A 27,632-nucleotide genomic window follows, 5' to 3' on the forward strand; every position below is an offset into this window, starting at 1 on the left:
GCTTTCTAATTTCGTGGATAACAGGGTCAATCATCATTTATACCAAAAAAAGAACAAATTTATTATTTATTTAGATTTCTTTCACGATATTTATGTTAGTTTTAAGAAAAAGCTTTTAGAACATTTATAAATATAATTTTTTCATAATCTTGATTGTTACAAAGTTTTGTTAAACTTACGGATATCAAAAAAATTCAAAAATATCTTTATTCAGTAGGTAACATAGTTACACTTTGAATCGTCAATTTTTACATAACGAACGTCTCATCCGCCTAAAACTACTGCAGCTTCTCACAACCTGTGTATAGCCGATAGACTATGTACGCCGTTACTGTGGTTAAGATCGGACCCTTTTTATAATTTTAAGATTAGAGATAAGTAAATGCTTAATGCATGTGGCACTACTTTATATAAATAAATAAACAAATGTAAAAAATGCAAGCGTGTCTGTTATCCATGAAGTTAGAAGGTTAAACAAAGGCAACGCTGTACAGCGCCATCTACATTACATTTGGGGATCGTGGCCTGGAAATTTTCTCATTCTGTATCAAATTAAACTACATAATGCCATTAATTAATAGTTTTATTGAACCAAAACCTCTCTATAGAGTACACATAGTTTTTAAAGACCTTAATTTAGTTAACTATACTAATTAAAGAAAATATGTAAAAATAACACATTATTTACACAACTAAACATTATACACAATAGCAAATAATAATTAAATAAATTAATCAATTTTGCTATTTACCACAACGGCCCTGATTCCTGCAGACACCTAATTTTATTTTAAGTTTTACCTGTCATTTTCTTATTCGTCCAAAAAGTTAATTTAAAAATGATTGCTTGAATGAATGAATAACCCACGCAAATCAAATAGGCATCCCGTTGATATGCAACCAGTTTGACGTATTCTCTCAACTTAATTCTGTCGGGTTACTTGCCAACGTAAAATTTTGAGATTGTTACTTAAACTTAAAATAAAATTAGATGGTGTGCAATGGAATCAGCACCAACATTTAACAAAAGTATTATTTTTGGATGGTAACCCTGGCCAAAATTCGACCATTTTTATACAGATATTTACTTGTAATACTATAACTTATAATTACAATATATGAACACATATTAGTATATATGTAGTTATACACGCACCTTACATATAACAGGCAAGATTGATATATAGTTTAAATATGTGTGATGTAAAAAAAAGATCAGTATGTAATTATTTTATATATTTGTGAAATACTACGATCAAAACCTTCAAAAATTATACATTAAATTTACGCGGTTATTATCATAATTAAAACACATAATAACGGGTTCTTACCGCGTTCAAAGCAGGGATATGAGACTCCCTCATTTGCAGTCGCATCGTCATTAGGGGGCCGTCCATTAATCATGCGAGACTCGAAAGGGGGGGGGGGGGCATGAAAAAATCATGAAATATCATAAGGGGGGAGTGGGGGTGTAGTAATATATCACGAGTATTTATTTTTTGGGATTTTAAACTGTTTTGCTGAATGAAGAATATTTTACAACAAGCAATATTTGTATTATTTTTTACATAGGCCTTGATTTCACAGAGACCACTTTATTTTAAGTCACACCTGTCATTTTCTTACTCGGCTTTGAAATAATTTTTAAATAACTCTGGCGAATCCTGTGCTGCCAACTTAATTCTGTCGGGTTTAATAATGTAGTATTGCTTAAAATTGACGTGTATTACATCAATTTTATACCCGTCGATTACCCGTCCCTTTCCTTTTCGGCGGATAAGAAAATGACAGGTATAACTTAAAATAAAATTAGGTGGTGTGTAATATAATCAGCACCATTATCAATGTTAATTTGAATTATAGTATTTCACAAATCTATAAATAATAAAGACTGATCGGCTTCTTTAAATTCATACATAGAAAATGCTTCAAATATACACTTTGTTTGGTAGAATTTGTAGTTACTTTTTTAGGACAAAATAAAACTCGAATTCAGTGGTTTAGAGGCCGAGCCAAGATTCGAACCTGGGACACTGAGATATAAGTCATGCTTTCTCCAAACAGAGCTACCACGGTTTTATTTAGGGAATAAATTTTATATACTACAAAATCTACAACAAAATCCGAGGAGCTCGGTGGCGCAAAGGTAAACGCGCTCGGTCTGCGATTGTTGAAGTTAAGCAACTTTCGCAAAGGCCGGTCATAGGATGGGTGACCAAACAAAGTTTTCATCTCGAGCTCCTCCGTGCTTCGGAAGGCACGTTAAGCGGTTGGTCCCGGCTGCATCAGCAGTCGTTAATAACCACCAATCCGCACTGGGCCCGCGTGGTGGTTTAAGGCCCGATCTCCCTATCCATCCATAGGGAAGGCCCGTGCCCCAGCAGTGGGAACGTTAATGGGCTGGTGATGATGGTGATGATGACTACAAAATCTATCAAACAACGTGTCAATTTATACATAGTTTATCGTAACACACAAGATTATACATATTGTCTATGATATAGACCACACACACACATTACAAATTTCCTAAAATTGTGCAGTTTTCAATGTAAAAATAGAACTTATTTTCCATACGCCAAACATTTCTTAAAATTTCACAATAAAAAAGTTGTTTCGGTTGAATAAACGTAAAGTTTCGGTCAAATCTCTAAAAAAATAATTAATAATTGAATAATAATAATTATTCTTTTTAAATTTCGATTTGCCTTGGAAAACTTTCGATTTAGACACCCAAAAATATCAGAAATCATTACGGATTTATTAAAAATAAACACGTGTTAATATTATGTATTGTAGAATGTCCCATAAACAATAATTCTTTTTTCTTTTCTCACAATGGATAAAAATAATAAGAAACGTCAAGTCACTAGTGATTTTAATTTTATTTTAATAACTTTTTAGTCAAAATAATAAGTTTTATTTTTAGCTTTTCTAATGGGACATTCTACAAAATAAACCCAACTTAAAATATATATTTTTTTTTACAAATTAGAACTATTTTACGATCGTAAGATGTAACTATGATCGGCAGTCTCACATGTTATTCGCAAACACTTAGCGTCCTCTTGAATAAAAACTATCATAAATTAAAACTAGATTTTTTTAGAATGAGTAAGGAAAAAATCAACATTTTTCCTTTCAAAATCAGGTTAGGTACTTTTGGTAATCTTGGAGGTGAGGTAGTCTTGGAGATGACAAATCACAATTTCTTTTTTCTCAAAACGTCTAATTCGCAATACAACAAATTACTCTGTCCCAATTGTAAGATTTTCTAATTAACTAAATTAGAAACTAATTTGAGACTTGCGAATCTAAAGTCGACGTTTTGCGAATGTTTGACATTTTGCAAAAGCAAGAATTTAAGCAGATTAAGCGTAGCATCGCTAGGTACGCTCAAACTACTTAAATTATTGTCTTTTTTAAATAACTGAGCGAGAAAATATATTTTTCAAGACTTTTTGCATATTTTAGGATTATCGAGAATAAATTCTTAACATAATTTTAAAAAATAATTGAAGTTACCATAAAATATAATCAGACGTTACTAAGTGGAAAACCAATTATAGCTAATCGATTATTAATATAGTACTTATAGACAAAAGTTTTTTGAAGACGATTTTTTGTTAATTTTAAAAAGAACAAGTGAATGAAATATCTGAATATACTAAATAACATTTAGAAGAGGAATCAAAAGAGTATTATATTAACCTAACAGAAATATTAAAAGGAACATTTAAATTACTTCCGAAACCAAATTTTCTTTCACGACAAAATTATTAACTTTCAATTTTTTTTATTATCAGCAATCATTTCTTTATTATTTTTATTTGTTATTCTTATTGTTTTTTGGTCTCTTCAAATTGTCTCTAGTTATTTTGTAATCATTTTTGTTTAGATCTTTAGTTTGGATGGTGTTTTTTTTGACTGGTACCGACTTTCGTAGGTCGCTTTGGTTTTTAGGGCCGGCATGGGTAATATCATTCTTTGAAGACACAGCACTTGTGTTATGCTTACCATCTTCTTTCTTCTGCTTCTCTTCCGCCACCAACTTATTATTACCTTCTTTTTGAACCTCTCCGTTCATTAGAGTTTCTTTTCTAACTTGTTTATTTTTCTCATTAATGTCTTTATCACCATTGACTTCATCCGTTTTATTCTTGCTTTCTTCGTTTCCCTGTATTACTTTTGTAACTTTATTATTAACGTCTGTGGTTGCTACATCATTTTTGTTATTAACATCTGTGTTTTCTACTTCAATTTTATTAATAACTTCTGTGGTTGCTTCTCCAACTTTATTAGTCTCTGTGGTTACTTCTTCAATTTTAATATTAACTTCTGCAACTTCACTTACTCCTGTGATCAGTTCATCAACTTTATTGTCTTCTGTGTTTCCCGATTCGATTTTATTATCATCTGCACTGCTTCCCTCTTCAACACTCTTATCTCCTTCCAACTCCCTCTGAGCGCTTTCCTGTTCATTCTTGATACGTTCTTCTTCTTCCTTCATACGTTCTTGTTCTTTCCTGATCTTCTCTTCTTCTTCTCGCTGTTTCTTCTCGGCGGCTTCCTTTCTCTTCTGGGCGTTCCACCAGGGCATGAATCTTTGGAACATTACCCGGGAACGGTGTTGGGGCTTCAGGACCCAAGATACAGCCATGTCCACATCAGCTATCCTGTAAAGAGATAGAAAATACGTCAAGCCAAAATGATTTTCATACAAACGGTTTATGTACCTTTTTATGAGCCGTGGTAGAACGCTTGCCTCTCACCTTGAGGTCGCAGGTTCGAATCCAGCATAGCCCTAAACTAATTATTGTCGAATTTGTTTTCGAATTTATGTTTGGATCATAAATGATTATCACGTGCTCAGCGGTGAAGGAAAACATCGTGAGGAAAACCCACATTCCCGAGAAATGCATTTTCGGAGGTATGCGTCCTAACCTGTATTGGGCTGGTTGTCCCTTCGCGGGTTGGAATTTAAAAAAATAGGACCTAATAGAAATATATAATGCTAGGGAGATGATGATTTTTTAATTGTTGTAATTAGCCATCCTTCAATAATAAACGGTTCTCTCTTTAAATAGTTTTTAAAGAAAAATGTAAACTGTGATTGACAATAATTTTATTTTTATTTTTGACGTGACTTGACTCAGATAATTGAGTCAGCTCACTAAGTATCCCAACTCTAGGTGAGAGTGAAGTAACAACCGCGTACTGTGTTGACTAGTAATTGTAAGGAATTGTTTTGTGAAAAATTTTAAGTGATATTATTGTCTTGTCTGGCGTCTTGTCTGTGTCTCGTCCTTTTATAATAAACAATTTTATATTCTATTCTATAACTTGCAGGGCAAAGAATCAAACATCGATTATCTCCTTATCACAGGAAATTTTGCTCTCACCTCCTCTTAAACCGCTCCCGGTCAAGCGCATGCCGCTCCCAATGCCCGGCACGGGCCTGCCTCGCCGCGAACGTCCAAACCCTCATCACGTGTACCTTCGGAGGCTTCTCTGAGAATGACACCTGGAACAGATGAGACATAATTATAGTTAGTAAGTAAAATATTCATTTCCTCTACAAATATCATTGTTCTTATACTAAAATTTACAATAATTTTATAACATGAACATTAATAATATTTGTAGAGGCTGGAGCCTAAACTAGGATACCCTGTGTTATATGTCTCCAGGCCTCCACCTCCAGGAATACGGCCATTAATAATGTTTTCAATAGAGCAATACAAAGAAAGTAAATAAAAAAAATGTAGAGTGTGTGTGTGTGCGTGCGTGCGAGTGTGTGGGTGTGTGTGTGCGCGTCTGTGTGTGTGCGTGCGTGCGTGTGTGCGAGTGTATAAGTGTTTGTGTGTGTGTGTGTGTGTGTGTGTGCGTGCGTGTGTGTGCGTGTAAGTGTGTGTGTGTGTGTGTACGTGTGTGTGTGCGCATGTGTGTGTGTGTACAACGATTAGAATAAATAATAAGCACCAGGTATAGCCCTATGTCTATAACAAACTTGGGTTCGGAATTCGTTTCTTCTTTTTCCACAAAATTGGGTAGTTCCCTAGGCCAAAAATAAATTATGAAATTCTGATTACTAAATAAAGACAGATCTAAAGGTTTCTTTTTAAAAAACGTTGTCTTTTTTCTATTTAATTTATTTATGGTCACATCTTAGCCAAGAACAAGAGCTGGGAATATTTGACATAACTAATGTGGTGTTTTCACGCCGCCGCCGCGGTCCAGTGGTTTGAGCGATGGGCTCACGATCCGGATGTCCCGGGTTCGAATCCCGGTGGGGACATCACAAAAATCACCTGGCTGTCCAAAAGATTGTGCTTCGGAAGGCACGTTAAGACGTTGGTCGCGGTTGTTACATGAGTCATGGGGCCCTAGACTGACACCAGGGTTGATGGGGTTGGTAATCCACCTCACAACCCACACGACAGAAGTGTACGATGTCAGATGAAATCACTGTTTTAAATTAGATTAATTACGTCGAAACAGAATACTATTGCGCGGCGCATGACGCATCGATCATGGTTATAATACGATATTGATTCAAAGATAGACAGACAACATAACTCGTGATGAAAGAAACTAAGTCTTTTAAGACCTATTAAAAAGACTAGCTTTCATCTTAAAGGACTCGACTCTAAAATGAAGACTAAAGGTTCGAGTTTTTATTAATAAGACTTAGTCGTTGTATTATAAAGACTAAACGACTTAAACGACTATAGTTGTTTTTAAAAAACTTAAAGACTAAAGGAGATCATCGGATTTCGGCCCAGAAGTCAAAGTGCCGGCCAAAAAATAATTTTGCTATATTCCGTTAGACCTTATCCGTCTGAGTATTTATTACTATGGCACCAAAGCTGTAGGGTCAATATCTTCGGTTTTATTCGAATTAAAAGAACTGTATTTTTCATACATTTTTCGTGAAAATGTAAAGTGCCGGCCAAGTAACAATAATGGTATATATCCTTAGAACTTATCCATCTGAGCATTTATTACTATGGCACCAAAGCCGTAGCGTCAATATTTCTGGTTTTATTCGAATTAAAAAATAAACTTGTATTTTTCATACAATTTGGTGAAAATGTGAAGTGCCGGCCAAGAAACAATATTGGTATATCTCGTTAAAACTTATCCCTTTGACCATTTATTATTATGGCACCAAACGTCTATGACCATTATTTTGGCTTTTATTGGACTTTACGTTTTAGTTTCTAAGTGAAAAGTGCCGGTCAGCAAAAACACATGTCAAAACTATCGAGGAGATACCTGTAAACATTATTCACTATGACAATAACCGTGTATGACCATTAGTTTGGCTGTTGTTGGATTTTTAAAATCTCGATTCTTGATTTTTTTGTTATAAAATAAAATATGACAGGCGCGTTATTTAAAGGATCGTCAGAATGTTTATTACTATGACATTAAACGTCTATGACCACTATTTTGAACTCAATTAGATTTCTCCAAAATCTGGAGTTTTCATAGATACCTACACTTTGGCGAAAAAAGTTTTATCTGGCGATAATGCAGGTAAAGGCGTAATATCGTGGTAGTCTTTGGACACATTTTTATTAATCAAAAATAGTCTCTGACCACTATCTCACCTGATGGTGATACACGCTTTAGAAGCTTATTTTTTTTTTTAAGAAAAGTGAGGTACGATGCTATGTCGGCCGAGTAGCACCAGGACATTGTGATCGGCATACATGCAAAGTACAACTACCCGACTCCTGTCTTCCCTAACAGCTACTTCAGACGTCATGCCAAAATACGAGTTTCGTCACTAGATGGCAAGCTTATCTTTGGAGGGTGGTAACCATCTACGGTCAAGATGAATCAATAACATAATTCGACCTAAACTTAGGCCGTAACGTTGAGTCGAATGCAAAAACTACAGCCAACGTCATATCTAAAATCAGATAGTATTAATATAGAAGTTCACCTAACAACACACAAAACAAAACCCAAAGTATTTATCTGACTAATAACTAGTCATAGGGAAAGCTCTGCTTGTTGTCATTGTTAAAATGTATATAAAAAAAGTTTTTTTTTCAAAAGTATTAAAAGCCAAAGTCGATATTTGGTAATATAGTAAAAAAATACGTTTCAAGTCGTTTACCAAAAGATTTGACTTATTTTGTTACGCTGGCTGACATTTTCCCATTTGAACCAAAACGGAAAGAGAGACGAATAAAAGTCAAAATAATGGTCAAAAATGTTTTGCGCCAGATTATTAAATGTTCTAAAGGTTCTTTGTAATCCGCCGTACCGCTAGTTTTGCCTAAAGCACTTTATTTTTAAACAAAACAAAAAATAAATCAAGATTTTTAAAATACAATAAAAGGCAAACTAATGGTCATACACGTTCGGCGCTATAGAAAAAAATGTTAACAGGCATCTACTCGATACTCTCAACATGGTATTTTTGGTGGTCGGCACTTTTCACATTTGAACTAAAACGTAAATTCCAATAAAAGTCAAAATAATGGTCATAGATATTTGATGTCATATTAAAAAATATTGAGAAGCAACTATTAGACAGATTTGACGTATTTAATTCGATGGCCGGCATTTTACATATTAACCAAAACGGAAAGTCCAATAAACGTCAAAATAATGGTCATAGAAGTTTGGCGCCATACTAATAAATGTTCTAACGGTCCTTTGTAATACGCCTGTATCACTTTTATTCCCAACGGACATAATATATTTTTTTACAAAATGTATGAAAAATCGAGATTTTTAAAATCCAATTAAAGCCAAACTAATGGTCATACACGTTTGGTGTCATAGTAAAAAATGTTCACAGCAATGTACTCGAAAGGTTCGATACATTTTTTTTCTCTGGCCGGCACTTTCGAATTTGGGCCGGCCAAAGTATGGAGAGCCGATGATCTCCTTTCTACAATCCTTCGCAACAACATGCTGAGTCAGTCCCTTTTCCCTGGCAGTGTATTTTTGATTTGTATACTTATCTTTATCTTCTCTACTATTGTACTACACTGTTTTGGGAATAAAGTTATTCTATTCTATTCTATTCTCTTCTAAAATGACTGAAGTTGTTTTTAAAAGGACTAGCACTTGAGTATTACACATGACTCATGCATCATCTTTTGTGTCCTACTAACCACATAGATAGAAAAAAAAACATAAGTTATATTCAGAAATGTTTAATGATTTTTGTATTATAATACGACACGCATCATGCACGAAGGACTAGCGCTCGCGCTACTAAAGGCTATAAGGCACTTTCAGTCCTTTTAGTCGTTTTAGTCTTTTAAGCCTTTTACGTTATAAGGTTAAAGACTACGACTGAAATTAGTCGTTATTTGTAGTCTTATGACTAAAGACTACAGGGTTACAAGACTAATTTAGTCGTAAGGCGTTAAAAATTAGCCTAGTCTTTTTAATAGGCCTTGAAAGACTAAGTTTCTTTCATCACTAAACATAACAGCATAACAAGCCCACGGCTATATTAATCATGTAGATGGCATAAAAAAGAATGAACAGTAGTATTTGTGGGTGCGTGCGTACGGTCACGAGTACTAATATGTATACACTTTGAAACCATGTCACATTAACTGTTTTGACAAATTAAATTGTAGGTCTCATTAAATGTCAAATATGATGGTGCGACAGGGTTCTAAAGTGGGTTAATGATAATGCTCATGACTGTATGCGTGTATTAATGTTGCCGAAAAATCGATAGTTTTACTATCGATAGTAAACAGCCAAAATCATCTACTGTAGGAGTGTCACAACATCTTGCTGAGCTGATGTCCCTTTTTAGAGATAAGATTTTAATTCATTATTTTATTCATTTTTCTATTGTGTGTACCACCTACTTGTTTCTAAAATAAATGTTTTCTTTCTTTCTTTCTTTCTTTCTACCCAACCGATAGTATCGATACTATCGTTTTTTGGTAAACTATCGATAGTTCGATCGACAACTATCGATAGGGCGCTATCGAGCGGCAACACCATAACAAACTACGGTTGTAGTTTGGCGATAGTATTAAAGTGTATATGTATGTAATTTTGTTTATAAATTAAAAAATATATACAGGGTGTTAGTGACATCGTAACGAATACTCAGGGGGATGATTCAGACCATGATTCTGAGTTACATAATATCAAGTGGAATTTTTCGTCGCAAAATTCATGTTTTTTTTTTAGTTTTTTTTTAATTATTTTCAATTCTATACTTTATCCCAATTGGGGTTGGGATATATCCATCGCAAGAACCTACCCACAACTAACAGAGCTTTCTGTTAGGTGAGCCGTATCATCGTCTGTAATGGTCGAGTTAACTGTGTTTACAATAACATAGATCTGCTTCTCCAGAGTAAAAAACTGGGTGTCTCATAAGTTTTCGAATGTACAAAGTCTCTGGCCCCATGCCGGAGGACACACTGACGAAAATACAAAAAAAAAACAACGTGTTTATAATAAATACAAAAAAAAACCGAGTCAAAAACAAATGTTTTTGCCTCGGTTTCGGCGTTTGATGAATTAGTACATGCAACAAAATATCTTTGTTAGAATTTTAATGTCCGATCAAAATGACGACCTTGAGTTACGAAAAAACATTGGAGTATGTCCAATGCTTTTCACTACTAATGCTTTGATGGCGCTTAAGGTGCGCCTCTACTGGAACTCTTTGCGTGAAAGCCCTCAGCCCTTCCTACTTCTCCAGTCTTCTTCTATCGTGTGGGTTGTGAGGTGGATTACCAACCTCATCAAGGCCAGAGTAAACAGGCTCTTTCTGGGCGAGCTCGCTCCATCTTAGGCCTCGTCAATGCCTTCGGGAAAGTTTGGTGCCAAGAGCAAACCCATCAAAGGTAAAAGAAAAGAAAGAAAAAAAGAAACATCCCTGGTGTCACAGCTACTATTGGCCAAAGGCCCCTGCCGTGTTTACAACAGTAAGTTATTCCAGACACATTCGGTATTTACGATAAGTAACATTCATAAAGATATCATCATCATCATCATCAGCTCATTAACGCCCCCACTGCTGGGGCACGGGCCTTCCCTATGGATGGATAGCGAGATCGGGCCTTAAACCATCAGGCGGGCCCAGTGCGGATTGATGGTTATTAACGACTGCTAATGCAGCCGGGACTAACGGCTTAAGGGAGGAGCTCGAGAGTTTTCAACTTTTTTTTGCGGTCACCCATCCTATGACCGGCCTTTGCGAAAGTTGCTTAACTTCAACAATCGCAGACCGAGCGCGTTTACCGCTGCGCCACCGAGCTCCTCATAAAGACATAATGGTGCTAATTCCTGTAAAGACCATCTAAATTTATTTTAAGTTATATCTGTCATTTTCTTATCCGCCGAAAAGGTAAGGTACTCACTTACATAAGCAAGTAGTAATCGTTACATGAGCCATGTCAGGGGCCTTTGGCGGCTCAATAATAACCCTGACACCAGAGTTGCTGAGGTTGGTAATCCACCTCACAACCCACACGATAGAAGAAGTTTTACAATTTAGTGATTTGGCTGCCTAGTATCAGTACCCAGACAGTTAATCCCATGCATTCATATCTAATATTATTATTATTATGAATATATGAAATAAATAAATGTTTTGTGTGTGTGTGTGTGTGTGCGTGCGTACGTATGTGCGTGCGTGCGTATGTGCGTGCGTGCGTATGTGCGTGCGTGCGTATGTGCGTGCGTGCGTATGTGCGTGCGTGCGTATGTGCGTGCGTGCGTGTGCGTGCGTGCGTGTGTACGTGCGTGCGTGTGCGTGCGTGTGTGTGCAAGCGTGCGTGCGTCTGTGTGTATAATGTATGCACCAGAGATAGCCCTACGTTAAAAAAAAACATGGGACTTGATCATAGCTGACGAGTGGATGTATAATACGCAGCTCTGCCTATTCGGAGTTACAGACGCGATGCTATGCTATGTTTGTCATATCATCTCATATTCCCATATCTAAACTTTTCTGCTCGACTTTGCCAAATCGTGTCAGTGTGGACACGGCTTACTGACACATTTCCCAGACAGCTGCCAAGCCCGAGGCTGTCAGTTCAAATACCGCGGTTGAATATTTAGCTGCCATAACGCTATATTAGTTCCGGTGTGCGCAGTAGAGCCGTGGGAGCCCAGTTGGTAAAACGCTTGCGTCTCACTTTGAGGTCGCAGGTTCGATTCCAGAACAGGTCCTAAACCAGTGATAGTCGAATTTGTTTTCGAATTCATGTTTGGATCATGAATGATTATCACGTGGTCATCGGTGAAGGATAGCATCGTGAGGAAACCCACATTCCCGAGAAATGCATTTTCGGAGGTATGTGACCTAACCTGTATTGGACTGGTTTTCCCTTTGCGGGTTAATCATTTATGATCCAAACATGAATTCGAAAACAAATTCGACAATCATTGGTTTAGGCATGTTCTGGAATGGAACCTGCGACCTCAGGCAGAGGCAAGGGTTCTACCAACCGGGCTACCACAGCTCCATAAAAAAAAATGGGATCTTATTTTTTTATTTTTTTTTTATTTATTTGGGAAATTTACAGCGTCTTAATAGTATTAATAAAACTTAAGTATATAAATTGGAAGGCCATTACAAACTTCCACATACAATTAGGGATCATTGCCGATGGCTATGGAATTTGAGAAGCAGTAGAGCTATCGTAGTTATCTGTTTGCAGGAGTAGTAGTAAAAGAGAGTGGGGTCGAACCGACGACAGCGGGTCTCATGCATGGCCTTTCCCTTTCTTCTATTGTGGGCAGAGGTACGTCTATCGCAAGATAAACTATGTACCCACACCTCACAGAGTTTTCTGTTGGTCCAACGCGATAGGCGGTGAGCCGTATCGCCGTCTATAATGGACGAGGCAATTGTGTACAGTCAATAATTTAATGACTTTTTAATGACTGACAGTATACATTAGTGTCCGAAACACTGATAGCTTATCAACAAGTCTGTGTTCGACTATGAGCTGCACGCTTATCTGCTCAAGAGGGTAAGCCCGAGTTGTGTTGTAGGTTTTTGTTTGAAGGTGACAAATCAAGACATCTAGATTCACGCACTTTGTTAAGACGTACAAAGTAACAGACAAGCGCATATAAAAGTAAGTGCGCAATGACACAACAACAATGATATTTAAAATTGACAAATGTTTATAATGTCTTAGACTAATTATTAGGTATTTACTTAATTCCTTGATGCTTAATACTGACATTATTTGTAATATTGTACGTCCGAAATGGACATGCTGTTGAGACAAATTTTATAATGTTTGATACCTACACAGCTTCACAATAAATGCTTCTTCTTTGTTTCTTGTTAATGGACGCAAGTTTCAAATAGCAATATTGCTTTTTTGGATGAATTGTTTCGATGTGGCCTTTTTAACCCCCCTAATCTAGACTATTTGACCCGACTGCTAGGCACAGGCCTTCCCTTGATCCCTCAACTTTTGTCGACACTGCGCGATCCCTGGCCAACCTCTTCGATTATACAGGGTGTTAGTGACGTCGTAACGAAAACTTTGAGGGATGATTGAGACCATGATTCTGAGATGATATGAAGTAGAATTTTCCGTCGCAAAAGTGTCGGAAAATTCCACTTGATATCAACTCAGAATCATGGTCTGAACCATCTCCCTCAGTATTCGTTACGGTGTCACTAACACCCATACCTACTTGTATGGGTACTGTATGTACTTGTGCGGGGTGTAAGTGACATCGTAACGAATACTGAGGGGGATGAAACAGCTGATTATTCTGAGTTAATATCAAGTGGAATTTTCGATTGCAAAAGTATAGAATTCAAAATAATTAAAAAATAAATAAAAAAAAACATGAATTTTGCGACGGAAAATTCCACTTGATATCAACTCGGAATCATGGTCTGAATCATCCCCCTCAGTATTCGTTACGATGTCACTTACACCCCGTATTTGAGGTCATAGATTTACCACTACCGTAGATTGAACATCGGCGCTCAAAAAGTGGGACGCAAAATTACTGTTAATATAGCGACGTTAACAGTACTTTGCAGTTTCTTGTCATTTCTTCTCCTCAGCCATAAATAACACCTTGCGAAATGACGTAAATTCAAAAATGTTACATTGACCTTCAACAAGTTTATCCATGATAATTATTACGTTGGATAAACCAATCTGATTTCTCACGTTGATAATATTATTATCTTTATAAAAAAAATCTATAGACCTCTGCCTACCCTTTCGGGGGATACAGGCGTGATGCCGTCATGTTGTTCTGTTATTATTTGTGTTTATAGTACGAAGCGAATGCGGTGGATATGATGTAATAACCGACTAAGTTGCGTTAAGGTCATAACATGATAATAACGAGTTACTGTTTTAAATGTTCAGTATAATACGAGCCGTGGTAGCTAGGTTGGACGAACGCTCGACTCTCATTGCGAGGTCGCAGGTTCGAATTTACGACTTTAGTTTTTTCTTTGTTTTTACGACACGCCCGGGATGATGTGGACGGAAAATTCCACTTGATATCAACTCAGAATCATGGTCTGAATCATCCCCCTCAGTATTCGTTACGGTGTCATTAACATACATACATACATACATAAACTCACGCCTATTTCCCACCGGAGTAAGCAGAGGCACCCTCATGTAATTTCCACACCCACCACCCGTGTCATTGACACTCTGTATGTAGGTAGGTTCTTCCGTTCATCTGTCAACTGTATCCTCAGTACCCACACCTTCCACACACATATCCTTCTACACACAATCCGTCCACACTTTCTTGGGTGGTCCCCCACCTAGAAATCCAAAGAAAACACGTTTAAAAAAAAAACAAGTTATTTTAATCTATGGAATTCGTGTTGTAACGCTAATTACTTGATGTCAAGGTTTCGTCACGGTAAACGTAACGTAACGCGAACCCATAACGTAAAATAACGCGTTTAAATGGTTTAGTTAGCTAATTGTAATTTTAAATTGTAGTAGTGTTCCTTTTTTATAACCTTTTTTGTAAAGTTTCTGTTTAAGTTTTATTCATATTTATTTATATATAATTGTATCTTTGTTTTTGGGTACAAATGATGACCCTTTCTTGACCCTTTTTTAACAGCCTCCATGGTCTAGTGGTTAGAGCGTTAGGCTCACGATCTGGAGGTCCGGGTTCGATTCCCGATGGGGACATTGTCGAAATCACTTTGTGAGACTGTCCTTTGTTTGGTAAGGACTTTTCAGGCTTGAATCACCTGATTGTCCGAAAAAGTAAGATGATTCCGTGCTTCGGAGGGCACGTTAAGCCGTTGGCCCCGGCTATTAGCCGTAAAAACACCTCCACCAATCCGCATTGGAGCAGCGTGGTGGAGTATGCTCCATACCCCCTCCGGTTGATTGAGGGGAGGCCTGTGCCCAGCAGTGGGACGTATATAGGCTGTTGATGATGATGATGATGAATTATATACACCTAGATATATACGTTTTGTTGTTGTAATTATGAATGTTGTGTGTACCTGTAATTGGAGCACATATACAAAAACTAATTAAAGACTTGCATTTTATAACTTTATAATATGTGTACTGTTGGTATACCTATCTAAATAAATAAATAAATAAACAATTTGAAAGGAAAATTCTATTGCACGTTGTTTACACAACAATAAAGTGATTTCACCAATGTTTTGGTGACGCATGGTGACGCGATGACGAGCGAGTCTTCAGTCCAAACGGTGACGTGTCGGTCTTACCCCAGCCAGGGCAATCCCACAATTTATTACGTAATCAATTACATTTATGTTATCATCATCATCACCAGCCCATTAACGTCCCCACTGCTGGGGCACGGGTCTTCCCTATGGATCGGGCCTTAAACCATCACGCGGGCCCAGTGCGGATTGATGGTTATTAACGACTGCTAATGCGGCCGGGACCAACGGCTTAACGTGCCTTCCGAAGCACAGAGGAGCTCGAGCCCATCCTATGACCGGCCTTTGCGAAAGATGCTTAACTTCAACAATCGCAGACCGAGCGCGTTTACCGCTGCGCCACCGAGCCTGCGCCGCGAACTCCGGTTGATTCAAACAAGCCTGCGCCCAGTAGTAGGACGTATATAGACAGTTTATGTTTATTTACTTAAGTAATAATTGACGATAAAGCTACGTTGGCGATGGATGTACCTCTGACTACCCCAATTGGGATATAGACGTGAATTCATGTTATTTTGTGGTAAATGACCGCTACAGATAGTTCCGTTAGTGTCTTCCAACCTTGGATAAAGTCACATGGTTGCGTGCTGTGGTTGCACGCAACCAACTGATAACCTAATAGGCTTCGGGTTGCAATGTGGCTACTGGTTGGTTGATATCGAACCCACGTGGTCACGTAGAGTTTTGACATGTCAATCTTGGTTGATGATAAATAACAGCTATTAATTAACTTATTGTTGGGTATTGGTATTCGCGGGCCGCTTTCCGCAACTCCACGTCTGAGCGCCTATTTTGCGTGATACCTGAACATACATACATAAACTCACAATTAAAACACATAATAACGGGTTCTTACCGCGTTTAAATGGGGATATGAGACTCCCGATATTTCGACACTGTTGCAAGTGCCATGATCACGGGATGACTGATAAGATTGGAGTGGAGTAGGTAGATCCATAATATTCTACGGGCAGACATATCTGTCTACCCTCTTTCTTTGCCGCTTGTTTATGTTTTTGATATCGGAATATTATGTGTTTTAATTATGATAACAACCGCGTAAACTTAAAACAATGTACATAAACTCACGCCTATTTCCCACCGGGGTAAGCAGAGACTATAGAATTCCATTTGCTTCGATCCTGACACACTTCTCTTGCTTCCTCCACATTCATCAATCGCTTCATACACGCAGGCCGGTTCAGAGTAGATCGTATTAAACCTTTTCTAAGGACATCTCCAATTTGGTCATCGTAAGTCCTTCTCGGTCTTCCTCTGCCAGCCCTACCATCAACTTTTGCTTTATATACCGCTTTTGCAATTCTATTATCCTTCATCCGCTCTACGTGTCCAAACCAACCTAACATTCCCTTCTCAATCTTAGTCACTATATCGTCTTTTACACCACATCTCTGTCTTATCACACTGTTTCTCACTCTATCACTCAACTTCACACCGCAGATGCTACCTGAAACGGGTGGATTTCTCCAACCAGCCTAATTCCCCAAGGAAGTCTAACCGTCCTTTATTTATTGTTAATTCAGACTTTATGAGTTTGAATTCATGTTTGGATTACACATAATTGATATCAGTTTCCAGGATTTGTGCCCGGTTAATGGCAATGGTTCGACCCCTATTACATGGGACTTAAAGCTGGCGAGGAATGGGTATATACACTATACATCTCTGCCTACCCCTTCGGGGATACAGGCGTGTTGTTAAGTTAAGATATGGGTAATCCGGCTCGAAAGACCATATTCCAGTCTGGTCTTATTAAACGCCCAACTTGAGATTAATAGATTTATTGGTGATGCTTCGTAGGTGCTTGTTTACACAGAGCGAGAGAAAGTGACAGAGTAAAAAATTGATTCACAAAAAAATATATATTTTAGTTGGCGTTGCAACAACAGGTATATATTTATTTATTTAAAAGACTAGCACAACAGTTGACAATCATAATAGAGGATAACATATAGTTAGTCCCGGTTACTACTTACTGATGGAAGTTAGTAGTCGTTACATGAGCCATGTCAGGGGCCTTTGGCGGGTCAATAGTAACCCTGACACCAGGGTTGATGGGGTCGGTCATCCACCTCACAACTCACACAATAGAAGAATATAACTTCTCGCTGTTTACATCACAAGTTTCAATATAAATAGGGTAGTATTGGCACTGGATAATGAATTCTGTTTATTTTGGACGTAACGTTGTAATTAATTGTGCTTTTAATTGCCAAACACATAGAAGGAATTCTTAAGCCGTGGTAGCCCAGTTGGCAGAACGCTTGCCTCTAACTTTGAGGTCGCAGGTTCGAATCCAGCACAGGCCTCAACCAATGATTGTAGAATTTGTTTTCGAATTCATGTTTGAATCATAAATAACTAACCACCACTGCTACTAACTTAGTATGTAAGTTTTTGTTACTAACCCTATGGATCTTATGTTGTCCGAATAAATATTTTTTGATTTGATTTTGATTTGATAAACGATTATCACGTGCTCAGCGGTGAAAAACATCGTGAGGAAACCCACGTTCCCGAGAAATGCATTTTCGGAGGTGACCTAACCTGTATTGGGCTGGTTTTCCCTTCGGGGGTTGGAAGGTCAGAGCGGCAGTCGCTTCTGTAGAAAACCGGACCTGTCAAATCTTCAGGTTAGGTTAGCGGACCCTGCGGGTTAATGCTAGGGAGATGATGATGGTGCCCAGTCCAGCATAGGAGTTTAAAAAAAAAAGTAGTATATTAATAACAACACAAGGTGAGAAGACACCCTCGACAGATGTTGTCATGTTATTATATTAGCGCGTATTTGTACGTTGGATATTCATGAGATATTGCTATTGAACAGCCTCCGTGGTCTAGTGGTTAAAGCGTTAGGCTCACGATCTGGAGGTCCGGGTTCGATTCCCGATGGGGACATTGTCGAAATCACTTTGTGAGACTGTCCTTTGTTTGGTAAGGACTTTACAGGCTTGAATCACCTGATTGTCCGAAAAAGTAAGACGATTTCGTGCTTGGGAGGTTTAAGCCGTTGGTCCCGGCTATTAGCCGTAAAAACACCTCCACCAACCCGCATTGGAGCAGCGTGGTGGAGTATGCTCCATACCCCCTCCGGTTGATTGAGGGGAGGCCTGTGCCCAGCAGTGGGACGTATAAAGGCTGTTTATGTTGTTATGTTCCCGATGGGGACATATCGCACAAATCACTTTGTGATTCCTAGTTTGGTTACGAAATTACAGGCTTCTTCTATCGTGTGGGTTGTGAGGTGGGCTGTTGTACCGGGCGAGAGCCTCCAGTGCTCCCCATTTGTCCGGCCAAGTAGTTAATGCCATCTACAGCAAATTGCCGTTACAAAAAGTGCCGTCAAAAAAAAGGGTGCTTTTTTTTGGGTTCTAGCATAGAATTGAATTCTTACCTGCCTAAAGGTTGGATAAAAGTTTTTTTTGTAATATTTGGGTTGGGTTAGGTTAGTTTTTGTAGAAAATATTTGAATGAACTAGTTACTTAGGATATTATCATGGTATAAGGAGAACAGGTAGGCTCAAAACTGACAGCTATTTCAAGGTTAGCCCAGCTGATGTCATCCAACCCTGAGTTTACATTTCGTAAACAATAAATTACCCACGTCCAATTTTTTTAATTTACTTTGCAAGGAAATTTAAAAACTTTTAATTACAGATTTGCGTACATTTTTAATGATTTTTATATATGTGACAAGTAATAGTAATTAAATACATTATTCAGTAATTCACTAAATTTTCAATAATAAAATTTACGTCCTTGGAATGTTGGAGATACCAATTTACCAATTTACGTCATCAATGGGCTAGCAATGGCGGCTTGTCATAGGATTGCGCATAACCTGGTCTTCTTATACCATGGATATTATACTAAATTGCAAGAGCGAAACATTGAGACTCGTTCTTTTGTTCACGCAACAGATGTGACTAACCTTTTTTTTGACGTGATTTATTGTAGATTTGTTGCACATGGCGTTAACTACTTGGGCGGACAAATGGGGAAGCGCTGAAGGCTCTCACCCGGTACAACGTTTAAGACAACAGGCCTGAGGGTGCCCAGTTGGGCGCGAACCTCGGCTCAGGGCGTCGTCTGAGAGGAATAATATTTGAAAGAAGAAATAATATTTGAGGGAAATCCTCGACCACGCCGGCGGGGTCGGTATCGGGTCCAGAAGTGTTTGGTGTCGCGAGCTGATTGGCTGCCTCTATAATGCGCCGCGAAACTTTCAATATAAACAATAATATAATTAGACATATGAAAAAAAAACTTAAGTTATTTAATTTTCACACATCATTCATCATCTCGCAGAACCTCAGACACTCGCGACACACATACGTCCACTCACAAACAGATCACACTCTGGTGCTGATGCAAGGAGTGCATTAAGCATGTGCACGGCACGGAGGAGTGGCGAGTGTATGCCGCCGCCATGGCCAGCAGCGGAGGGCTGCGCGGCCAGGTTGTGTGTGGGCACGTTGGGGACGTACAATCTCACCAGCTGCGTCACCAACTCCGGGCAGTCGCGCGCGATTAGTTTATTTTGCCTACTTCCACAGCGTAATGTGAACAGCTGTATTTTTTTTAAACATCTAGGGCCCTGTGCCGAGGTTTTTCTTGCAGCTTCTTTTCCCCGGCTATACAGGTTGTAAGGAGGCAGTAGTTTTAGGCGGATGAAACGTTCGTCATTGTTTTACGTTTACGCGGTTATTGTCATAATTAAAGCACATAATAACGGGTTCCTACCGCGTTTAAAATGGGATATTTAGACACTGTTGCAAGTGCCATGATCACGGGATGACTGATGAGATTGGAGTGGAGTAGGTAGATAATTTTCTACGGGCAGACGTTCGTTATGTAAAAATTGACGATACAAAGTGTAACTATGTTACGTACTGAATAAAGATATTTTTGAATTTGAATTTCAATTTGAAATCCGAACCACCACGCACCGTGTAATTACGCCCACGACCAATGTTTCAATTTATGAAATCAATAAGGATTGCAAAGCCGCTTCAACACACCGCTTTTATCAGTCTAAAACGATGCATTGCCGTTATCAAACAATATAGGTAGATAGGCGGTGTCGAAACAATATAACATCAGTAAATTGAATTGCATTATGATACGCAAAAAGGATATAGAAATCCACTGTTTTAATGATATTTCAAAACATTTTAACCTTGTTAGCATAATATAAGTTCATAATGGCCCCGATTCCTCCAGACACCATCCAATTTTATTTCAAGTTATACCGTCATTTTCTTAATCGCCGAAAAGGAAAGGGACGTATGATTGACTTAATTTAAAATCTCGCTGGTATTGAAATCGTGTGACGTGTTCTGTCAACTTAAATCTGTCGGGTTATTGGCCAATGTAAAATTTTTAGAGGGTTGTTTTATATTTGTACCTAAAATTGACCTGAGTTCCATAAATTTTACGCTTATTGATTACCCGTCCTTTTCCTTTTCGGCGGATGAGAAAATGACAGATGTAACTTAAAATAAAATTAAGTGATTTCAAAAGGAATTAGCACCTATATCCCAACTAATAGAGGGTAGTCAGAGGTACATTCATCGCACATAAGTACCCACACCTCACTGAGCTTTCTCTTAAGCCAATATGATAGGCCTACATAATACCAGCGTCGTGGTTCACGCCGCGACTTGTGCTGAGTGAGGCCCTTTAATCTCAGGACGTCCACCACCACCTTATGATCACTTCGACCATGGTATAAGAAGACCAGGTATGCTCAATCCTAGCCGCCATTGCTAGCCCATTGATGACGTAAGTGTTACCATTAAATTGGTACCTCCAACATTCGAATGACGTAAATTTTATTATTGAAAAATAATGAATTACTGACTAATGTATTTAATTACTATTACTTGTCACATACATATATAAAAAATCATTAAAACTGTAAGTAACATAACAAATACTTTACTGCACAAACAGGAAAAAACAAAATACAAAACAAAAGTGAAATAGAATGAGTACAACAGGCGGCTTTATTGCTAAGTAACAATGTCTTCCAGGCAACCTTAAGTAAATCTTTTACTGGGAGTTCAAAATTTCCTTGCAAAGTAAATATAAAAACATTGGTCGTGGGTAATTTATTACCGACTTCAATAAAAGGAGGTTCTCAATTCGACCGTATGCTTTTTTTTTTGTTTACGAAATGGCAACGCAGGGTGGTTTGTCACTTTTGAGCATACCTGGTTTTTTTATACCCTGATTTCGACGAACAACCTTTTTCCTTTTTTTTTGTAATTCTTTTGTGACTATTTAAAATGATGTTATTGTCTTGTTTTTGTGTGTGGCGTCCTTTTACAATAAGTAAACCTATTCGGTTAACGCGCTCGGTCTGCGATTGTTGAAGTTAAGCAACTTTCGCAAAGGCCGGTCATAGGATGGGTGACCACAAAAAAAAAAAGATTTCATCTCGAGCTCCTCCGTGCTTCGGAAGGCACGTTAAGCCGTTGGTCCCGGCTGCATTAGCAGTCGTTAATAACCATCAATCCGCACTGGGCCCGCGTGATGGTTTAAGGCCCGATCACCCTATCCATCCATAGGGTAGGCCCGTGCCCCAGCAGTGGGGACGTTAATGGGCTGATGATGAAACCTGTTCTGTAACCTATTCTGTAGGTGGTGAGCCGTATCGCCGTCTATACTATCTTTTTGGAATAACTGTTAAATGAATATTGTTGTTTAGACGCTTCTCTTCCCGGGCATGTCGTAAAAACCGACAGAGGGATTGTGTCCTCTAACATGATGGACTAATGTTATGGGCGATAGGCTGATCCCCTATCACCATAAGGTTCATCATATCCATCTTTGGACTTCGTATCAACAGTGGCTGCAAGTTGTCTTTGATTACTTGTGGCTCTGCCCACCCCATTAGGGATTACGGGCGTGAGTTTATGTATGTATGTATGTATGTTGTTTAGACGATTGTTTTTTTTTTTAAATGAATTGTGTTTGCTCTTTGTAACATCCCTAAACCATAGATAAGATAGCTATAGTTTGTAGCGTATACACACATATATATAGATGTAAAGGTAATCTTTGTATTCAAGTATCGTCACGAGTACTTATATGTATATGTCACCGTAAAATTGTAAATAACGTTAGATTATAATCTATCGATTTGAATCTCGCGAGATTGTGAACTGTCGAATAATTATGAATCGTATCATATTGCTTACAATTTAACGTATTATTTTTCGGTAGATTATAATTTATCGAAGTGAAACCGTCAAATTGTGATACGAAACGCACCTCGCGTGCTATACCATAGAGTTACAAAACTATTAGAGTGAGCATAATGTTAATTTGGGATTCTCTTAAAATGCATAAATGTTTTTGTCATAATTTTAATTATCATAATCCTTTTTGCATAACGTTTTTTAGCATAATAGTTATACTTTCCCATAATAACATCTAGGAATACTGGTTTGTTAGGTATAACTTATTTTTGGAATTAATAAATAGATATCCATAATTCTTTTTTAGAATAATAGTGTTTTGTCATAATTTTTACACCACCCCCTTGGGCCACCCCTATGCCGCCAGCATGTTTATCTTACACACGAAAAGTATAGTGAATGATACGTTTCAGATTTTTTAATTTTGATACATTTTTTCTTACCATGTGATGTCAGAATTATTGATTACTTACTAAATAATTAATAAATACGTACTTGATTTCACAATCTTGAAGAGCATTTATTTTATTTGACTGACACCTGTGTTTTATTCCTAACTCTATGGACACAGAACGGTCTACTGTAAGGCCGACCAATCAGGGACAGCCGTCGGACAGTTGACAATTTGACAATTGTAAGATTGTGATTTAACAGTTTTACTTCGATAGATTATAATCTGACGAATAATAATACGTTAAATTGTAAGCAGTATATTACGTTTCACAATTTTTCGACAGTTCACAATCTCGCGAGATAGATTATAATCTAACGTTATTTACAATTTTACGGTGACACCAAAGTGTATACATATATTAATGCTCGTGACCGTACCTAATAAAGAGTAGGTTCTCGTGTAATTTAGTTTCGGTGTTAATTAATCCTCGGCCCAATAATTAGGGAACAACATATTATTGAGTATAAGGCCGGGTTTCCACTGACGCGGAGATAGGCGGAGAAGGCCGGGTTTCCACTGACGCGGAGATGGGCGGAGAAGGCCGGGTTTCCACTGACGCGGAGATGGGCGGAGAAGAGCGTTCGTGAGAGCGAAAAACGAAGACGCTCTGTCACTCTCTCCCTCACGGTGATTGGTCGATACCTGCACATCTCCGCTCATCTCCGCACAGCTCCGCGTCAATGGAAACACAGCCTAACACTCTTGAAACCATTCTGCCTCTTAAAGAGGTTAAGGAAGTGGCGATGGTGTACTGAGCTTACCCAGGCGCCTCAGTCTTGCAAGGAACTCAAGTTATCAGTGGAGGAAAACGTCAATCTTCTTCCTCTATCATGTGGGTTGTGAGGTAGATTACCAACCTCATCAACCCTGGTGTCAGGATTACTGTTGAGCCGCCAAGGGGTGACACGACTCATGTAACGACTACGTACCTACATACTGGTAAATTAGGAAAGAGAAACCATGGTACCCCGAATTTAACACGAGCGAAGCCGCGGGCAAAAGCTAGTAGTTTGTAATGCGTGCGGCCAGGGAGTGGAATGCACTTCCGCTATTGATGCTTTGTTTAATGACCTCAGTGGTCCCGGGGTCGATTTCCGGTGGGGACATATCACAAAAAATACTTTGTGTTCCCTAGTTTGGTTAGGACATTACTGGCTGATCACCAGATTGTCCGACAGTAAGATGATCCGTGCTTCGGAGGGAACGTTAAGCCATTGCTCCCTGTTACTACTTACTGATGTAAGTATGTAGTCATTACATGAGCCATGTCAGGGGCCTTTGATAATATGCCTAGAATACGTCCCTCCTTAATGCAGCATACTCCACCACTCTGCTCCAGTGTGGTTAGACGTTTGGGCTAGTAGCCCGGGACCAACGGCCTAACGTGCCTTCCGAAGCACGGAATCATCTTTCTCTATCGGACAACCAGGTGATTCAGCCTGCATTGTCCTAGCCAAACAAAGGACGGTCTCACAAAGTTATTTTCGACAGTGTCCCCATAGAGAATCAAACCTGTACCTCCATATTGTGAGCCCAATGCTCTAACCACTAGACCACGGAGGCTGTCTTTTTTTTTTAAGTGGTTCTAAACTTGCACTTACAACCTATTTGAATGAAGACATAGTAAATATACACATAGTGCCTATTATATACATTGTATAAAGACATAGATATTTCTGTATGTATTTATTTATTATTATACTCATAGATTGTACTCGCAATCTTTCCTCATGGTTGTCTGGAAGTAATAGCTTTAAACGATAAATCCGCCATTTGCCATGCACCTAGTTAAGAGTTTTTTGTAATTATTTCTTTTTATTTTGGTGCAATAAAGCATATTAATAATAAAAAAAAGACACTCATAACTCACCCTTTTAGGCGGCTGGCCCTTTTTTCGGAGTTTCTTGTTTTCGTCGATTAGCAATCCCCGTTTCACACTATCACTCTCCAACAACACATCCACATCCTGGGACGGAATCTCGTCAAAAGTCCTCACCGCACAATCCACCTCATCGTTATCCGATGCACAGTCCGATGACATTTCAACCGATGACCCTGTATTTTCCAAATGAGACTTGGAATCTTCATAAAGACTATCGTCTGTTAGATCACTAATTGTCCTCGACAACTTATGGGAAAGTTGACACACACCGGTACCACAGCCCGAGTCACTGATCTCCGAATCAGAATCTGAGCACTCGTTATCACTGTCATCCGTTGTAGCATCGTCACCAAACACATCGTTGGAAGTGTAACAGCTGTCCGGAGATTCCTCAAAGACTATGAACGAGTCTTCAGAATCACAATCTGATGGTTGCCGGACTCTTGAGTGCTTCGGACTGTCTGTGAACACGATTTGGAATGAGTCGTCACTGTCCGTTGTAGAGTTTGAGTGAAAACGCCCCTTAAGCTCGTCAAAATATTCCTTATCGCTGTCTACAGAGCCCGTTGGAGTGTTCTCTGCAGTCAGTTTCTTTGTACAGCACTTTACTGGGGAGCTATCGACGCTGGATATGTCTCCGGAGTCAATTTCTTGAGCAAACAGCATGTCGTCTTGAATATTCTTTCTTATACGTGACTTTCTTCTTTTATCTGTCAGTCTGTTTGGATTCTTAAAATGTTTATCTTGTGTTTTCTCAATTGGTATAACTTTCGTTGGTATTGGCGGTCGTCCTATGACCGGTTCTGGTTCTGGAGCAGAAGCGATCGAGTCTATAACAATTATGGGTTTCTTGCGTTTTTCTAGGAGCAACGATTTGAGTTTAGCCATTTTGTCTTCACAGGAAGATATAATCTGTTTCTTCGAGTCAATTTCAGATTCAAGTTTTTCTATCACAGTTGGATTTGTCTCAGGCTTAGTATTTATTTCTTGATGAGTTTTAACGACTTTGGGGTTATCATTAACGTCTGGTACATTATTAACGACTGTAGGCATGTCGTTAACATCATTGTGCACTTTAATTACTTCAGGCTTCTCGTTAACATCTTTAAGAACTTTAACAATGTCAGTGCTTTCTGGTGCAGATATGATTTCAGTCTTCATTTTGGCAGCGTCTACTTCTGTGAATTCTTGCTTGTGAACATTTGCAAGGGGAAAATATTCGATGTATTCTTCATTAGCAAGGCTTACCAAGTTATTTGCCACAAATTCATCTTCATAATTGTCTTCAATTGAGCCGGGTTCAACAAAAACTCTCCTTGGCCGTCGGGGACGAAGTTTAGGTGCAGACGAGACTGTTTTAGTTGTGAGTAGGCACCTTACGCTGTTAAGTTTGTCTTCACAATGAGCTGCAGCAGACTTACAATTATTCATGTTGTCATTTGATTCAGTACTAACCACCTCCGGAGCTATAGTTTTATTTTGATCATCAGATTTGGCCGCTTGCCAGCCTTCCGGCGACATCTCCTGGTCCATATGTGAATCACATTCAAAACAATCGTAGTACTGAGATACTGGCGACCTAGCCCGCCTATTAAACATTGCACCAGAGATGGCACCAAAAAAGTTGGATATAAAATTTGTTATACCCATAAAAGGCTGATAAAAATCGTGCCTTTGCCCGTTAGGTGGTTGTGCCATGTTTTCTGAAGGCGGTTGAGGGTCGTAAAAGACTTCCTTCGTTTGCGGAGACATTGTTTTCTTTTTTTCTTTGTTATTGTTTGGTGTTATGACTGTATCTGCCAAGTTTTTCTTCAGCGGATCAGGTATTGAATGTATCTTAGTTAGTATGTTTTCCTCGAGGGTAATATCGGATTTCATTGAATCAGTGCTGTAATTTGCTATTGAATAATGCATAGGACCCAAGGGTACACCTTGGTGGAGCATGCCGCGTCGCCCCCGCCAATCACCGCTATGGAAACTCATGGTTGATTTCTTCACTATTTTTACACTTTACTAACACTACAATCACAGTTTCAAGAGGATGCTAAGCCATTTATATTTAGAAACACATTGTTTCTACGTTCAAACACTTGGAAATATCGGGAAAGGGCCTATATAGCTGCCAATGCTTCGAAAACTGAGGCACGGTAGCAGAGTATCTAGGAATCCACTCGCAATACAATTGTCCGGCACTGTTCACTGTATCACCACTGAACACAACGTTAGCAAGGTTAATATCACTTGCAGATTTGGTTTCTTCGAAAAATCGTGTGCTTTGGAGCTCCATTGTAACGAAAATAGCAGAAATACACGTCTTTACAGTTCGGCCATTTTGAGTAAATTGATATTTTTTTAAAACCACAGACAAACAAACATAATAATAGAGTATGACTC

The 27,632-nt window shown here is 38.5% G+C and overlaps 1 protein-coding gene across 1 annotated transcript; it reads right to left on the reverse strand.

The window, feature by feature from the left end:
* Window positions 1–565: 565 nt before the first annotated feature.
* On the reverse strand, window positions 566–27,566 carry LOC126379124 (caldesmon). The gene is made up of 3 exons (XM_050027751.1): window positions 25,227–27,566; window positions 5,403–5,524; window positions 566–4,676 (listed from the first exon to the last, which is right to left on the reverse strand). Exons 1-3 carry the CDS (start codon window positions 27,219–27,221, stop codon window positions 3,827–3,829), a joined length of 2,967 nt encoding a protein of 988 aa, XP_049883708.1. The 5' UTR covers window positions 27,222–27,566; the 3' UTR covers window positions 566–3,826.
* Window positions 27,567–27,632: the final 66 nt, after the last annotated feature.

The sequence above is a fragment of the Pectinophora gossypiella genome, chromosome 28 (assembly GCF_024362695.1).
Source record: "Pectinophora gossypiella chromosome 28, ilPecGoss1.1, whole genome shotgun sequence".
In the NCBI taxonomy this organism is placed as follows: Eukaryota; Metazoa; Arthropoda; class Insecta; order Lepidoptera; family Gelechiidae; genus Pectinophora; species Pectinophora gossypiella.